This window comes from Rutidosis leptorrhynchoides, chromosome 5 (genome assembly GCF_046630445.1).
Source record: "Rutidosis leptorrhynchoides isolate AG116_Rl617_1_P2 chromosome 5, CSIRO_AGI_Rlap_v1, whole genome shotgun sequence".
NCBI lineage: Eukaryota > Viridiplantae > Streptophyta > Magnoliopsida > Asterales > Asteraceae > Rutidosis > Rutidosis leptorrhynchoides.
In genome coordinates, this window is record NC_092337.1 from 355994767 (window position 1) to 356013124 (window position 18358).

At 34.0% G+C, this 18358-nt stretch overlaps 1 protein-coding gene across 1 annotated transcript; it reads right to left on the bottom strand.

Annotated features, from left to right (window-relative positions):
- Nucleotides 1–865: 865 nt before the first annotated feature.
- LOC139847042 (uncharacterized) lies at nt 866–3827 on the bottom strand. The gene has a single exon (XM_071836641.1). It carries the CDS (start codon nt 3750–3752, stop codon nt 1179–1181), a length of 2574 nt encoding a protein of 857 aa, XP_071692742.1. The 5' UTR covers nt 3753–3827; the 3' UTR covers nt 866–1178.
- Nucleotides 3828–18358: the final 14531 nt, after the last annotated feature.

Consider the following 18358-nt stretch of genomic DNA (forward strand, 5'->3'; position numbering starts at 1 on the left):
GTAGTTAAATGCGATGATAGTTATGCAATTTAAGTATTACAATAACCCTAAATCTCACCATAAGATAAATCCAGCACATCTTCAAATCCTTCCAATTTAAATGCCGCCTTGCCAATACAGAAAACATGTATTCCAATTGCAACACACACAAGTCATCATCACACCTGGGAAAAAAATAAATGCACATGAAAAGTATCGCATCCAAGTAAGAATAATTAACCAACGTACTTCAAAAATTGAGAAAGCACATACCATATAAAGAACCTGTGACAAACTGAGTGGTCGAGGTATCGCAAGAACATGCATACCGGCAACAACTCATATGGGTTCCAGGTAAATAGCCTTAAACCCTAATATATACTCCTTTTCGAATTTACAGTTGTTATCTTAGCTTCCACTATAGAACTTGGGGATCAACATATCGATACAAGAAAGGCGCAACCACCACCGCCTCTAAGGATTCAACTTTTCGGAGACCTCATCGCCTCTTTGTATCAATGGCGAGGGCATAAAGGCCTCAAATATAAAAGTGATTTCATCGAAACACACCCACTGTCTCAAAATGTGTCGCCAGGAGATCCCGAAAAATACCAAGGAAAAAACCTTTACATCGTTATGTAGACGATCTGAGCATCACACAGTGATGACCATCAATTTTTAGGGTTATTTGATCGCACGCTACCCACCACCTCAAAATAGAAGACGTGTATACGGGTAATGATATAAACGGGTTATTCATTCCGGATCGGGTCTTTACATGTTGTTAACCTGTGTTATTACCCTAATGTTAAACCAACAATTTTAGGCCATGATTTTTAGGCAGAAAACAACAATAGACACCCTTTGCTAATATATATTATGATTAATATGAACTTTAAGCAATAAGAAAGAAGACTAATAATACAGCATACAAAAAGGTAAATAAACAACAAAAAACGTAATAGAACCTGTTCCAAACACCATGCCAACAGACTAGTTCAAGGTGTGTACAGAATCAGAATCAACTTATAATTTTATCACATACAAACTATCATATAACTGCTCTCTAATGTAAGTAATGGCCTAAAACCAAATAAAGGTGTAGAAATCTACAGGATTCAATCCAAACACCTCTATTAAACTGGTATCAAAAGTTTACGAGTTTTTTTTTTTTTTCAGATACTAAAAAAAACAGCTCATTATGCAGAAGTTACCAAACTAGCCTGCAACATTGTTTGCAACTTTTCAAGAAACATCTGCAGGTCCTTAAATTCTTCGGTTTCCGAAAAACTCACAGCTGCTTGTTTAATCGTGCTTTTGAGGTGCATTTCGGCTGCATACAGTTCTCGACGCCCACCATTACGTGACCCAATTTCCACATAAACTTTACAAAGTTCCAAAGAAGCATGCGCAAAGTTCACAAAACGTTCCTTATCTTTCCACAATTCAGATCCCTGATACGATCTAACTTGCTTTAGTAATGCTTCAGAACACATTGTCAGATCACCTTTCAGTTTATGCCACCTGGCAAATAACCCCCAAATATCTCCGCCACCTTCACCACTTTTGGCAATTTGCTGCAAAATTTTACCAATCAAATCCGTAAACTGCGCAGTTTCTCGACTTGTTTCTAACCCTAATTCACCAACACCATTTACAACAGAACTAACACGATCACTGTTTTGTCGTTCGATTTCGGTCATTATCTTTTCGAGTGATGTAACATCAATTCTTTTATTTTTAGTCATACTTAACACTTTTTGAATAGCTTCCAATGCAAGTGCAAAATTACCAGTATCTACTGCAACCTGGCTGTAATTCTCCCACATTTGCCAGCTGTCCCTTTTTAACTTTAATGCTTCCTTAAACGCAATCAAAGCCTGTTTGTTTCTCTTTTTGGCCATATGCAAACAAGCAATATTATTCCAAGCCTCCCCATTATCAGGATCAAGCTGAACCGCACGAGTAAACGCATCGATCGCCTTTTCAACATCCCGAGCCTTTAAAGCAGCAGCACCAAGTGCAAACCACCCGTCTGGGTACAAAGAATTCATTTCCATAGCAGATACCCATAAAAGCTTTGATTTTTCATAATCCCCTTTGTTGTATGCACTCCGTGCAAGTGACCGTTTTGCCCTTACGGATTTATTGTCTGAAACTTCCAATGCTTTTTCATAACACGAATCATTGTTTGTAACATCACCCAACGAACACCATAATCTTGGATCATTGGGTCGTTCCAAAAGACGGGTGTTAATTAGTTCTACAGCAGCAGCTTTCTTTTCCAATAAACGATAACAAAAGATCACATTATCCCATAATTCAAGATCCTCATAAACTTTAACAGCTTCCCCTATTAACCTACAACTAACTAAAAGATCAGCATATTCCTTACGAAGACTTGGAATAGTAGGTAAATCAACACCGAAGCAACAATATATTCTTTCTTCAACTTTAGGATAAGACTCAAAAACGCCCTCAACAACTTTATCCATCATTAAAATTGCACGCTCTTTGGTTCTACTACGAGTTTTTTCCCATCTAATACGTAACAAATCACAAAAACATCTAATAATGAACAAAGATGACGACTGGGAATCAATCGCCTCTATATACGGAGCCATATCCCATCGCTGCATTTCATCATGAGGTGTGTTTTTCTCTATTAAAAGACACTCCGCCAATATCAAAGCTTGTTGAACCGGCTTCAAACTTCCAGAACCTTCATCGATACGTTCTATAAATCTAGGAGTTAACAACACATCAGATGCATCATGAACCTCACTATCATGCTGCAAAGATTTATCTTTACCAAAAGTATCCTCGTTTAAATTATTTTTTAAACTTGAATTATCAGTAAAGAGGCGAAGCTGTGCTTTCGGATCAACCTGATGCACAGTTCGAAAACCCATCGAACCACTAACAGAAAGTGTTAGCCCAGACGCTTTTTCAGCCGTTTCAAAATGCAATTTTGACGAATCAACTCGTCCGTACTTAAAATCAATAATCCCAGATTCTAAATGAACCATAGATACAATCTCACTCAATACCCCTTCATCAGTTCCCTCCCAATACTTAGAAACATTTCTCAAATCACCAAAATGGTTGACAGTTTCTTTCATTAACTCCTGCAACTTATTATACAAAACAGAAGAGTGTCCATCTAGTAGCTTCTGTTGAATCATTAAAACCCTAGCTAACCACAACGAAACCGTCAAAAAGGTAACATTTTTTTCATTATTTTGTAAATAATAATCTTTAATATTTAACAACAATACCTTAGCAAAAACTAAGTACTCCAAACTATTAAACTTCCCTAATAAATCAGATCCAGCTGCCATCACCTCATTTCGAGCCCAAATCTCCAAATCAGCTTTATCAGTATTCGAAAACAAGGCCGGCAGTGTCACCGGAGGTCCGGTGACGATACACTGAACGAAAGCTAAAAAGGCTGAAACTGCAGCTGCAAGTACGATAAATAGCCTAAAAGGTATATCGTCGTTATTTTCTGAAATTAAGAACGAATTGATAGAGTTAGTAAGTGAAACAGAGTATGATGAGTTTGAATTGGTGAGATTGAGTAGAGGTGCGGTGGAATCGGAGGAGGTTAGGGTTTTGGAGTACTGCCCTAATTCGATTGATTGGATTAGGGTTTCGATTGAGGTTTGTAAGGGGTTGGAAATAGTTGATGTTTGAGGAGTTTGATTGGGTGAGAATGAACAACGAAGAAGACGAAGCTCGTAACTGCGAAGAATTTGAAGGTGTTCCGCCATTGAGGAGAATGTTGAGTTAGGATGTAGGGTTTTCAGGGTTTTAGGGTTTTATCGGTTTTAGGAGTATCTTTTTAAGGTGTGTTTTTGGTAGCTTGAGCTTGAGTTTCAGCTGGGGACAACTTGTAGTTAAATTTAGAATTGAAAACTTAAGTTTACTTTTTTTTTTTTTAACATGAAGATTATTTTTTTATAATTGTTTCATAATAAAGTAGTGTGTGAAAGCTTAATATTGTAAAATGACTTAAAATGTTCAAAAAAATAAAATTACTAAAATGATTAATTAACAATATTAGTTGTGTTTGGTAAAATTAGATTGAGCTGAAAGTTGTAACTTTTTATAGAGATATTTGATAAATAAGTTGGAGATAAAAAAATGTATAATAATTAGTGAGTACATAAAAAGACACTTTATAAATTAATTAGTTTTTCATAAATTATACTTTGTATATCTAATTAAAATTGTAACTTAACTAATAAGCTCACCGTGCGTTCCATATTAAACTAGCAATACTGTTACGAATTTCCATCATCTCATTAAGTTTCCTTAGAAGAATATCTTCATTATTTGTGTCATGTCCGTGAATATCAGGAAGGTTGTCATGTGTATGTAATTTGGAAGATCGTCAATCTCGCTTAACATCGTGTGTTCCTCGCGATTACTACGAATGTAGTTATGTAAAGCAAATGCGGCCATAATAACATTAATTTGGGTTTGCACACTAAACTTAAGCATTTTGTTTAGTATTTTCCATCATTTCATCAATAATTTAAACGACCTCTCAATACAACTTCATAGCGAAGAATCTGAACGATTGAAAACTTCTTACCTATTACGGAGTATTTTACAAGTATTTAAATTGAGATTTATGGTATCTTGTTTTTACATATGAGACAACAATTCTTTTCTATAAGGATATCCTTTATCAACAAATAAAAGTACCTGATATGATGGTTCACAAGAAAAAAAAGTAATATGCATATATGAATGTAACTAAATACATATATAAAGTTACTTTTGTGTGGTTTTGGAAAGTTCATTGAGGCGTGTTGACCGCTGAAGAGAAACTCGTGTAACATGTGCCAATCCCTCTCACCCACCCAACCGATATAAAGGTAAAACACATGTCAAAATCACAAGCAACCATCACATTGAAAGTTGGTACACTCTTCCTAGCAATATAAGACAACTGTTTAGCCTCTCGGATATACATGCCTCTATGTGTGTATCGTCAGGGCCGGTCAAACTTTGGTCAAAGTTTTTGCATGCCCCGGGCGAAATGATTATAAAATGCCCTCAACAGTTACGCAAACATATATCTCATGAGGTTTAAACTATGGGTATTAATAATTTTTTTTCGAAATGATGCCCCTAACCGCGTGATGCCCCGGGCCGTCGCCCGCTTCGCCCATAGCCTTAGCCGGCCCTGTGTATCGTCAATATATGCATCCAATGGAATCCTAGTGTGTTTTCTACTTCTAAGTGACAAATACATAACATTAATTTGAAAATAAATACACTAATAATTGTCTTCAAATACGGCATGTATCTTTCGTCATTGGCAATTTGGGGCGGAATAGATTGAAATGTTGGACTTTTCGGTCTTATAATGTCACGCGACAAGCCATTCAAACCGTTACCTCTAGTGGTTATTACCACCAGAACTTCATGAAACGCTCAACTAATGGTTTCACCAGAGCGCTGGATCTCTATTAGACTCGCCTAACGCAAGAGTGAGACAAATATTCCCAACTTACTTTGATCCGTACTTTGACTCTAGATCTCTACACAGTTTCATGAAGATATATAGATGCATTTTAAATGCATTAATGCAACAAATAGAATTAGAACTCAATACTTCATCATCCAAAATCTCACCTGTTTGAGATATGCCATACGTTGTACCTTGTACATATATTTATAATAGTACCAGCAACTCTAATAATTGTAGAGCATGAATACGCTTTTTCATTCTTTATGATTCGTCCATATGAAATACTCACACTGAAAGATAATATCTATATTTGAAAATAAGCAAAACTAAAAAGCCTACACCACAAAGTTAGAGCAAGTACACAATATATATAACTATGTATATATCAAGTGTAAAACAAAAGCACTTCTACTAATGCAATGATGCATGATCGGTATAGAAAAATAAAAGCATTTTACTAACATTTTCACCATATGCATAGATAGAGCAAGTACAAAATAAAGTTGGCAAAATACATCAGGCGCAAAATGAAGAAGCCAAAACACTATCATGAACCTTCCCATAATTAGCAAAAAGAAAAAAAAAAAAAAAAAAAAAAAAAAAAAATTGTTGCCTAGACTTTTCTTATACTTCATTCAACCAAGCTAGCATGCCCTCATCATCCGACATTGATATAAATTATTCTTTTTCACAACATCTTCAAATAAAGTCACTGTAAAGCACCACAAATCATCACCTTTCAATATTGAACCTTTAATTAACATTGTAGTTCCAGGTGATTCTCTCCCTTTACGCTTCATTTTAATAGGTTTAGTACTCATTTAAACTCATTTTGGCTCTATTTTGAGGTTGTTTACACTTGCCACTTTGGTTTGGTGTTGATGATTTTTTTAATTTTATCTCATCTATAAAACATGACCAAAATGTTGAAGAATGGTCAGGTTCCAAATTTTCTATACAGGAAGAATGTTAAGAGTTTTAAGAATAAGAAACTACATCATTGTCATCATTCTCAAAATTCACATGATGCACCTCATTCTCCATATTGACTTGTTGCGTCTCATTCTCAATATTTACTTGATGCACCTCCCTCAAAATGCTCGGGTCTATAGAGATTGCGACACAGTCTATCCCATTAGCAACTGCATTCATAAATAGTTATCCTATGTCTCTTACAGTTATATTAAAGGGAGTTGATTCGTACACCGCTAATAATTAGCCATACACCACCAAAACTGTTTTACTAGGTTGTACAATACAACATTCTAATGCACGTTTGGTAGTGTATGGATAATTTTACCGGTGTACGAATCAACACCCTATATTGAATGTTGTTTTCTTCGGATTCTTATTACATTATTATCTTCCTACCATATATAATAGCTACTTGTTACATTACAAAATTATATTCCGTAAATGATAACACTTATTATAATCACTATATCAGATTAGCTCATATTACCTGAATTCTTTTATCCCACCAATCATCATCGAACTTTCTTGTACTTTCCAACCTACCCATGTTGCCTTGTTCTTTTGATGACTTTCAAAGGTTGTTGTCATTTCTCATTTCATAAAACCTTTTTTAAAAACTTTCTCACTATACAACTTAGTATGAACAAGTATTTCAAATTTTGGTTGTAAACGGAGAACTTCGACCATGTCTCATAACATACTTGTTTAACATTACACACATTGCCAATACATTCTGATCCGTCCAAGCAAAATATTTTCTTTTCACATTGTAATTACTTTTTTTTAACAGCAGTACGGGATCATTCAATTGTTGCTTTCTATAAGCATTCAAGTTATTGAGGCATTTCATCAAATAATGTATATGCATTATAACTTAAAACATAAGAGAATCATTACAAAAGTAAGGTGCAATAATACAAGAAGATAAACACAAACATATATTAAATATAAGTGAATGTTTGAAAACTGAAATATATTAAACAATAAGGTAACTAAAACATATTAAATTTTACCAACACAACAAACATATTTATAGTAACCACGTATGAATAGATGGGTCTTCATCACATCAATTGAGTGTCGAATGTCGGATCAAAACTCAAAGGAGTCCCAATTTTTTTTTCCAAAACTAATTATATTTGAAGGGTATTTTAATGGTTGTTTACCTTCAGAAAACCCATAAATTCTAAAAATCTATGTGGTCTTAGAGCATACGGTGTCGACGTTCTCTTAAAGCGTCAGAACCTCCATCACATCCGACCGACAGTGGGACAACACCCTTCCGCCGTCGGTCCCCCGTCTTAGGATCCAAAGTCTTGCCGAAGACGTTGCATGCGACGTTTAAGTGGACCCTTTTTTTGAATTTATATCTGCTACAAATGAATTTTGCGCTTTTCTTTTATTATTTTTACTAAAAAACACTTAATATTTACACACCAGTTCTCTTTAACTTTCTCTAAAAAAACAACTTCCAAATTTCTACCAATTCCTTTGACTATTAAAAAAAATGTATGAATCCAGCAACGATATAATAGCAATCGACGTTCATTTTGGGGGTCAATTTGACTCCGACAAAAAGACGTACACGGACAAATAAAAAAATCGTTTGATAAAATAAATGTTAGTGGCTTTGATTTTGGGAGATTGTTAACTTTACTTGATGAAGATCTGCCCTGCCTCTACACATCACTTCTGAATAAAAAATGTTAAACTAACAGAACTACACTCAAATGAATAGTATAACGACACTCAATTTTTCCATTCTATATTTTTCCTTATTAAATGTCCAACTAAATAATTAAACTTAACAATTATACTTTAATTAACGATTTTTAAGAATTATATTAATTAACTTTATGTAATAATTAATAAGTTAATAAAAGATAAAAATAATAAGCTTATTAACTTTTGTGAATAAATAAATAACTTTAAAACTTGTGTACTTAAAATATTTAAACTTGGATAATTAAGGAACCATTTAAGCTAAAATAAAGTACAAGGACTTAAGTGAAAAAGTTAAACCCTAATCTCCATAAACCCTAGCCGATTTTAGGAGGGTAAAATTACCCTTTTGCCCCTAAAAATTTCGGCCCTAAGCTACCCTCTTAACCCCCTCTTCAAGCTAATTTGTTCCCTAAGTAAATCTAACCCTAACCCTAATTCTAGAATTTTCCTAACACTCCTATAAATAGAGGCTTAAACCTAAACATTTTCATAGTACCAAATCACAATCAAATCTCTCTCCCAAAAATCTCTCCTCTCCCTCTTATTTTTGGCTCAAAGCCGAAACCATCACCATCATCACCATCGAAATCCACCACCACCTTCAAGGGATTTCCAAGTGATCTTCAAATGTTCTTCGTGTTCTTCAAGAATCTTCGAGGTGTTCTTCGAATCTTCAAAGGCTTTGATCTTCAATCTTCATCGTGTTCATCTTTTCTTTGTTAGTCGTCTTCAAATCTTCAAAGGTATAACATAAACCCTAACTTATTTACATAAACTTTGAGTTTTGTTTAATTCATGTTCATGTTATAAACTTATTCATAAACATGTACATAAACACACCTAGATCTATACATGAAAAATATATATATATATATATATATATATATATATATATATATATATATATATATATATATATATATATATATATATATATATATATATATATATATATATATATATATATATATATATATATTAATATGTATGTATGTATGTCGACTAGAAAAAAAAAGGGAAAAGAAAAGTTTGATCTTCAAAACCCTAGATAACAATTAGGAGATTTGTTTGTGTTAATTAAGAAAACAAAATAAACTTATATATATATACATATACATATCGATACATATATAAAAAATATATTTATATATATATATATATACATATACACGAGTTACATACATATATATATATATACTAAACCCTAATTACACCTAAACTATACTACTTTAATTAAAACCCTAAACCTAACCCTAATTTATTAAAACCCTAATTAATTATTAAACCATAGACATTAATTAAACCCTAATTATTAATTACTAAACCCTAATCATTAATTACTACTCTAATTAATTAAACCTAATTAATTAATGAAACCCTAATATTACTTATACTATTATTTAACACTTACACTTATACTATTATTAACACATATACTATACTACCTATATTATAACGCATAAAAACATTTTGGGATATATATTAGATATATATAGATCTTCGAACTTTTTTGACGAATGGTTTCTACGAAACTCTAGGCGGAAGGGTTTGGATTTTTCGATTTAAAGGATCCTATAGCTCAAGCCTCTAGACCTGAAATGGCCACTCGAAGGGAAAGGGGTGATTGGAAGTATATCTAATATGGCAAGTATCCTAAAATGGAAACACTTTTAAAATAGAAACTTTCTAATTATAAACTTACTAAAATGGGAAACTTACTAAAAATAGAAACTTTCTAAAAATGGAAACTTTCTAAAAGTAGAAACTTACTAAGAATGGAAACTTAGTAAAACAAACTATACTTAAACACTTACATACTTAAACTTAAACTTGGACAAAACACTTACTACTCTTAAATGTCAATAGGTTGACTTTTCTGCTCACTCATCCAACTTTCTATTCCGAGGAATAACTAGCTCATCTCTCTACTTACTAAGGTGAATTCATAGCCCCACTCTTTATTGCTAGCAAACTTATTTACTTTTATTGGGGTGAGACACATGCTACTTTTACTATTTACAATTTAGACACAAGTGCCAACTGTTAAAACTATGCTATACCCGGCTATGTCCGACTAAGTCCCTACAGTGATATTTTTAATTGCTCTTTGAATGCATGCTTAATTATTGGGGGTAGGCCTATCGAGAGTAACGTCCCCGATACATTTGACCAAGTCATTGTAACACTTAATAATGAAATTTAACCGGCAAGTATAAACTACAACTTGTCTTTGGGGCAAACTTGAACGTTTAGTCTAAATATCACGCATTGGCATAACTTTTTGATCCTGCGAGATCAACTTTACAAACTAAATCTTGTGGTCTAAAACAACGGTCAAACTTATTTGTTAAACCTATGAACTTCACTCAACCTTTTGATTGACACTTTAGCATGTTTTGTCTCAGGTGCTGATTGATTCAAGCTTTCTTACTTACTACTTATGTGATGCTACTTGGACATAGGATCAAGAGATATCACATTTACTACTTTTGCATTTGAACATTTACTTTATTCCTTTGTAACGACATTTCATTTTCCGCTGCGTACTCAATAAAGTTTATTTTATCATTTAGTATTGTTCTCGTATATTATAATATGTTGGTTTATTTGATATTAAGTCACATTTCGCCCAGGCCCTAACTGGGGGTGTGATAGATTGGTATTAGAGCATAACCAGGCTGTTATAGAGAACCAGGATTGCATTTTTATGTGTGCCTTACTTGTTAGCTAGGGTGCCTTAGCAATCTAGGAAACTATAACCTTTCCTGCCTTAGACTTAAAGCACTTAGGATTGCCCTATAATCTTAACACTTATGCTTTACTAAACTTGACTTAAAGATTCTAATCAAAAGTTTCTTTCCTAATGATAGGATGTCAAGCTCAAGCGTTAACAAGCCCAATAAGGCAACTCACAACCCTACCACCGAAGTAGGTGTTGGACACTCTTCAACTTCAAGACCTGTTTGAAGTCCTTTCTATAGTCCTGCCTCACCGTCACCAAACTATAGCCCAAATACTATTCCTAATGGGTCTCCTCAATACTACCCAACTCCGAGAATCGAAGATAAAGGAAAACGTCATGAAGAGGTTGGTCCGTCAAGAAAGAGAGCCTGATCTCCTTTTTATGATGGTACTAAGTATGAAATCATGAGTCTACGAAATGATACCGAGAGGAACATTGGAGGTTTGCTTCGCCACGTGGCGAGGTTGGAGGTTAAAATGGAGAAACTTATGGAAGAAAACGTCAAGCTAAGAAAAGAGTTAATGATGCTAAGGTGTGAAGAAGAACGCAACACCCATTGGGGGAAGCATTCCCTTGCTTACCTCAAGGAGGATATTGATGTCCGAATGAAAATGGAGAGAAGTTGAGTCGACAAACAGCTTGCTTTAAGAGAGTATGACACCAATACCATTAACAGCCGTGTTACCAACCTTTACGACAATCTCGAGTACCTCTACGAAAAGCAAAAAGAAAAGAACGAGCGATATGAGAAGTTTATGAAAGAGTCTCTCGACTCTCAAACCGAAAGGCTAGAGAAACTTGTGAAGGATAACATGGAAAAAGTGATGAAGCAGTTTGAGGACGAGAAGAAGAAATATGAAGACTACTTCAATTTTAATATTTCTTAGTTATTTTTCCATTTTCCATCGATGTAAAGGCTATGCCTTAAACTATTTTCTATTTTCGAATCGTGTATTAAAAGGCTTATTTAACGCCTCGTTCCTTAATAATATAAAGTGTTTTATTTATATCATATGATATCAATACTTTATCTTATTCATACTTGTAATTGCTCAAACCTATAATTTATTAACTTATCCAACTTATGTCAACTTCTATGTAGCAACATCATGGTTCGTCTAGCTGCACCTACTGTTAACAATATCGTGTTGACTACCGAACAATTCCAACAGTTGCTTGCTGCCACACAAGGCAATGCTCAAGCTAATAATGTTAATCCTCAACCAAAACCTTGTTCATACAAGGACTTTACAAACTGTCATCCTCCCGCATTCAAGGGAAATGAAGAAGTTGTCAAACTAGTTCGTTGGTTCGAGAAGATGGAGTCCATTTTCCGTATTTGCAACTGTGGTGATGACGATCGAGTAAAGTATGCCACTAGCTCATTAGGTGGCAATGCTTTAACTTGGTAGTCTGCTCATGCCAAGTCCATAGGGATTGACAATGTTAATGCAATTCCATGGGACGAACTCAAAAGCATGATGATTAATAAATTCTGCCCTCGAAGTCAAGTTCAGAAACTTCAAGCTGAGTTCTGGGAACTCAAGGTGAAGGGAACTGATATTGAAAGCTACACCAACCATTATCTTGAGCTTTCTACTCTATGTCTCGAGATGTTTCCTACCAAAGTTAGAAGGATTGAACGATATATTGAAGGTCTCCCCGAGGATTTTCAGGGGAATTTTATTGCTGCCGAGAAGGTTACTCTTGATGCTGTGATTCTCATGGCAAAAAATTTGATGTTGGTCAAGAGAAGAAGAGCGTCGGCTAGTAAGCAGGTTGAGACCAAGGGTAATGATGGTAAGAGGAAGTTTGAGTCATCTCAAGATTTGACTCAAAATGCTAGTAAGAAGCCTACGGATAGTACAAGGTCAAATTATAAGGGTACCTATCCTTTCTGTGTTCGTTGTGAGAGGCATCACCCGGGAAAGTGTACTGCTACTTGTTCGTTGTGTAAGAAAGTGGGACACGTTGCTAAGACGTGTAAGACTCCTCCAAAGGATAAGGCTATTGTTCCAGCCAAAGCTCCTCCTACATGTTATACTTGCGGAGAAAAGGGACACATTTGAAATGTCCCGTTCATATTGATTATAAACGTTCCATATTAATTGATTTCGTCGCGAGGTTTTGACCTCTATATGAGACGTTTTTCAAAGACTGCATTCATTTTTAAAACAACTATAACCTTTATTTTATCGATAAAGGTTTAAAAGCATTACGTAGATTATCAAATAATGATAATCTAAAATATACCGTTTACACACAACCATTACATAATGGTTTACAATAAGAATATATTACATAAAAAAAATAAGTTTCTTGAATGCAGTTTTTACACAATATCATACAAGCATGGATTCTAAATCTTGTCCTTATTTTAGTATGCAACAGCGGAAGCTCTTAATAATCACCTGAGAATAAACATGCTTAAAACGTCAACAAAAATGTTGGTGAGTTATAGGTTTAACCTATATATTATCAAATCATAATAATAGACCACAAGATTTCATATTTCAATATACATCTCATACATAGAGATAAAATTCATTCATATGGTTTGAACACCTGGTAACCGACATTAACAAGATGCATATAAGAATATCCCCTATCATTCCGGGACATCCATCGGACATGATAAAACAACATCGAAGTAATAAAGCATCCGCTACAATGGATGGGGTTTGTTGGGCCCAATAGATCTATCTTTAGGATTCGCGTCAATTAGTAGACTGGTTTACTAATTCTTAGGTTACCAAGTAAAAGGGGCATATTCGGCTTCGATCGTTCAACCATAGAAAGTAGTTTCATGTACTTGTGTCTATTTTGTAAAACATTTATAAAACTGCATGTATTCTCATCCCAAAAATATTAGATTTTAAAAGTGGGACTATAACTCACTTTCACAGATTTTTACTTCGTCGGGAAGTAAGACTTGGCCACTGGTCGATTCACGAACCTATAACAAATATGTACATATATATCAAAGTATGTTCAAAATATATTTACAACATTTTTAATACGTTTTAATGTTTTAAGTTTATTAAGTCAGCTGTCCTCGTTAGTAACCTACAACTAATTGTCCATAGTTAGATGTACAGAAAATAAATTGATATATATTATCTTGAACCAATCCACGACACAGTGTATACACGTCTCATGCTAGATTACAACTCAAAGTATATATATTTTTAGAATCAACCTCAACACTGTATAGCTAACTCCAACATTACTGCATATAGAGTGTCTATGGTTGTTCCAAATAATATATATAGATAGGTCGATATGATATGTCAAAACATTTGCATACGTGTATATGGTATCCCAAGATTACATAATATATTAGAATACATGTATAATACAATATAAGTTAGATAGGATATGATTAATATAGATTTGTTACCAATTTTCACGTAGCTACAATAAGTAAAAATATCCAATCTTGTTTTACCCATAACTTCTTCGTTTTAAATCCGTTTTGAGTGATTTAAGTTGCTATGATTTCATATTGAACTTAAGTTTATGAATCTAAACAGAAAAAGTATAAGTTTATAGTCAGAAATACATATTACAATTCATTTTTGTAAAGGTAGTCATTTCAGTCGAAAGAACGACGTCTAGATGACCATTTTGGAAAACATACTTCCACTTTGAGTTTAACCATGATTTTTGGATATAGTTTCATGTTCATAATAAAAATCGTTTTCCCAGAAGAAAAATTTTTAAATCAAAGTTTATCATAGTTTTTAATTAACTAACCCAAAACAGCCCGCGGTGTTACTACGACGGCGTATGTCCGATTTTACGGTATTTTTCGTGTTTCTAGGTTTTAAATCATTAAGTTAGCATATAATATAGATATAGAACATGTATTTAGTTGATTTCAAAAGTCAAGTTAGAAGGATTAACTTTTGTTTGCGAACAAGTTAAGAATTAACTAAACTATGTTCTAGTGATTTCAAGTTTAAACCTTCGAATAAGGTAGTTTTATATATATGAATCTAATGATGTTATGAACATCATTATTACCTCAAGTTTTGTGGATAAACCTACTGGAAATGAGAAAAATAGATCTAGCTTCAAAGGATCCTTGGATGGCTTGAAAGTTCTTGAAGCAGAATCATGACACGAAAACAAGTTCAAGTAAGATTTCCACTAGAAATAAGATTGTTATAGTTATAGAAATTGAATCAAAGTTTGAATATGAGTATTACCTTGTATTAGAAAGTTATATTACTGTAAATAAGAAAGATTTCTTGAGGTTGGATGATCACTTTACAAGATTGGAAGTGAGCTAGCAAACTTGGAAGTATTCTAGATTTTATGAAACTAGAACTTATAGAATTTATGAAGAACACTTAGAACTTGAAGATAGAACTTGAGAGAGATCAATTAGATGAAGAAAATTGAAGAATGAAAGTGTTTGTAGGTGTTTTTGGTCGTTGGTATATGGATTAGATATAAAGGATGTGTAATTTTGTTTACATGTAAATAAGTCATGAATGATTACTAATATTTTTGTAATTTTATGAGATATTTCATGCTAGTTGTCAAATGATGGTTCCCACATATGTTAGGTGACTCACATGGGCTGCTAAGAGCTGATCATTGGAGTGTATATACCAATAGTACATACACCTAAAAGCTGTGTATTGTACGAGTATGAATACGGGTGCATACGAGTAGAATTGTTGATGAAACTGAACGAGGATGTAATTGTAAGCATTTTTGTTAAGTAGAAGTATTTTGATAAGTGTCTTGAAGTCTTTCAAAAGTGTATGAATACATATTAAAACACTACATGTATATACATTTTAAATGAGTCGTTAAGTCATCGTTAGTCGTTACATGTAAATGTTGTTTTGAAACCTTTAGGTTAACGATCTTGTTAAATGTTGTTAACCCATTTTTTATTATATCTAAAGAGATGTTAAATTATTACATTATCATGATATTATGATTTATTAATATATCTTAGTATGATATATATATACAGTTAAATGTTGTTACAACGATAATCGTTACATATATGTCTCGTTTCGAAATCCTTAAGTTAGTAGTCTTGTTTTTACATATGTAGTTCATTGTTAATATACTTAATGATATGTTTACTTATCATTTATCATGTTTATATATAGTGTATCAATATCTTAAAATGATACATATGTAATTAGTAAGACGTTGATATAACGATAATCGTTATATATATCGTTTTCGAGTTTCTTAACTCAATAGTCTCATTTTTATGTATATAACTCATTGTTAAAATATTTAATGAGATACATACTTATCATAATATCATGTTAACTATATATATCCATATATATGTCATCATATAGTTCTTACCAGTTTTAACGTTCGTGAATCACCGGTCAACTTGGGTGGTCAATTGTCTATATGAAACCTATTTCAATTAATCAAGTCTTAACAAGTTTGATTGCTTAACATGTTGGAAACAATTAATCATGTAAATATCAATTTCGTTTAATATATATAAACATGGAAAAGTTCGGGTCACTACAACATTAGTCCAAATTTCCCTAAGAAGAAGGATAATCCCGCTCCTGGAACTAATACTACTGCTGCGAAGGGTTGTGCGTTTGTTATCACTACTGCTGAAGCTCGAGATGAGGATGAGGTCATCATGGGTACGTATCTTGTCAATAATTGTTATGCCACTATTTTATTTGATACTGGTGCCGACAGAAGTTACTTGTCTAGTGATTTTTGTACCCTGTTTACTGAAAAGCCTCAACCCTTAGAAACTAAACGATCAGTAGAAGTAGCCAATGAAAGGATCCTACAAGTTGATAAAATCTTTAAAACTGCAACCTAATCCTAGCCAATAAAGAATTTAAGATAGACCTTTTGCCGGTCGAGCTCGGAAGTTTTGACGTCGTAGTTGGAATGGATTGGTTATGTCCATTACATGCTGCAATCATGTGTTACGACAAAACTGTTAACATTCCATTGGGAAATGGAGAGACTCTAGTCATTCAAGGCAACAAGAATGGTTCTAATCTCAACATTATCTCCTGTATTAAAACTCACAAATACCTTATGAAAGGTTATCCAGCTATTTTAGCCCACGTTAAGCTGAATGAATCGAAAGAGAAGCGTATTGAAGATGTACCAGTGGTCAGAGACTTTTTCCCGATGTGTTTCCCGAAGATCTTCCACCTCCTCGACAAGTTGAATTTCAAATTGATTTAACTCCCGGTGCTGCACCTATTGCTAAAGCTCCATACCAATTAGCACCCTCCGAGATGAAGGAATTATCCAACCAACTACAAGAACTATTTGATAAAGGTTTCATTCGTCCAAGCTTGTCCCCATGGGGAGCTCCTATTCTATTTGTTAAGAAGAAGGATGGTATGTTAAGGATGTGCATTGATTACCGCAAACTTAACAAGCTTATTATCAAGAACCATTATCCGTTGCCGCGTATTGATGATTTATTCGACCAACTCCAAGGGTCAAGCGTCTATTCAACGATTGATTTGAGATCCGGTTATCACCAACTCAGAGTCAAGGAATCCGATATTCCTAAGACTGCTTTTCGCACTCGTTATGGGCACTATGAATTTTATGTCATGACTTTTGGTTTGACCAATGCTCCCGCTGTGTTCATGGATCTTATGAACTGTGTTTGCAAACCTTATCTTGATAAATTCGTCATTTTTTTCATTGATGACATTTTGATCTACTCCAAGAGTGAGGAAGAATATGAGCAACATTTGCGCATGATTCTTGAACTCTTACGAAGGGAACAACTTTATACTAAATTTTCTAAGTGCGAGTTTTGGCTCAAAACCGTACAATTCCTTGGACATGTTGTTGATGGAAATGGAATACATGTCGATCCAGCCAAGATTACTGCTATTCAGAACTTGGAGATACCAAAGACTGCGAAGCATATTCGTCAATTTTTGGGACTTGCCGGTTACTATCGAAGGTTTATAAAAGATTTTTCCCTACTTGCTAAACCTCTTACAAAGCTAATTCAAAAAGGGAAGAAGTTTGAGTGGTCCGAAGGACAGGAATCTGCTTTCAAGATTCTGTAGGAGAAATTGACCACAGCCCCAATTTTATCCTTACCCGAAGGTACTGACGACTTTTTTTTTTACTGCGATGCTTCGAAGCAAGGCTTTGGTTGTGTTTTAATGCAACGAGAAAAGGTTATTGCCTACGCATCTAGGCAGTTGAAGAAACATGAAGAGAACTATACCACACATGACCTTGAGTTAGGTGCCGTGGTATTTGCATTAAAGATATGGAGACATTATCTGTATGGTACCCATTTTACGGTGTACACTGACCATAAAAGTCTTCGACACATCTTTGATCAAAAACAGCTGAATATGAGGCAAAGCCGATGGCTTGAGACATTGAACGATTATCACTGTGAGCTGAAATATCATCCTGGCAAGGCGAATGTAGTTGTTGATGCCCTT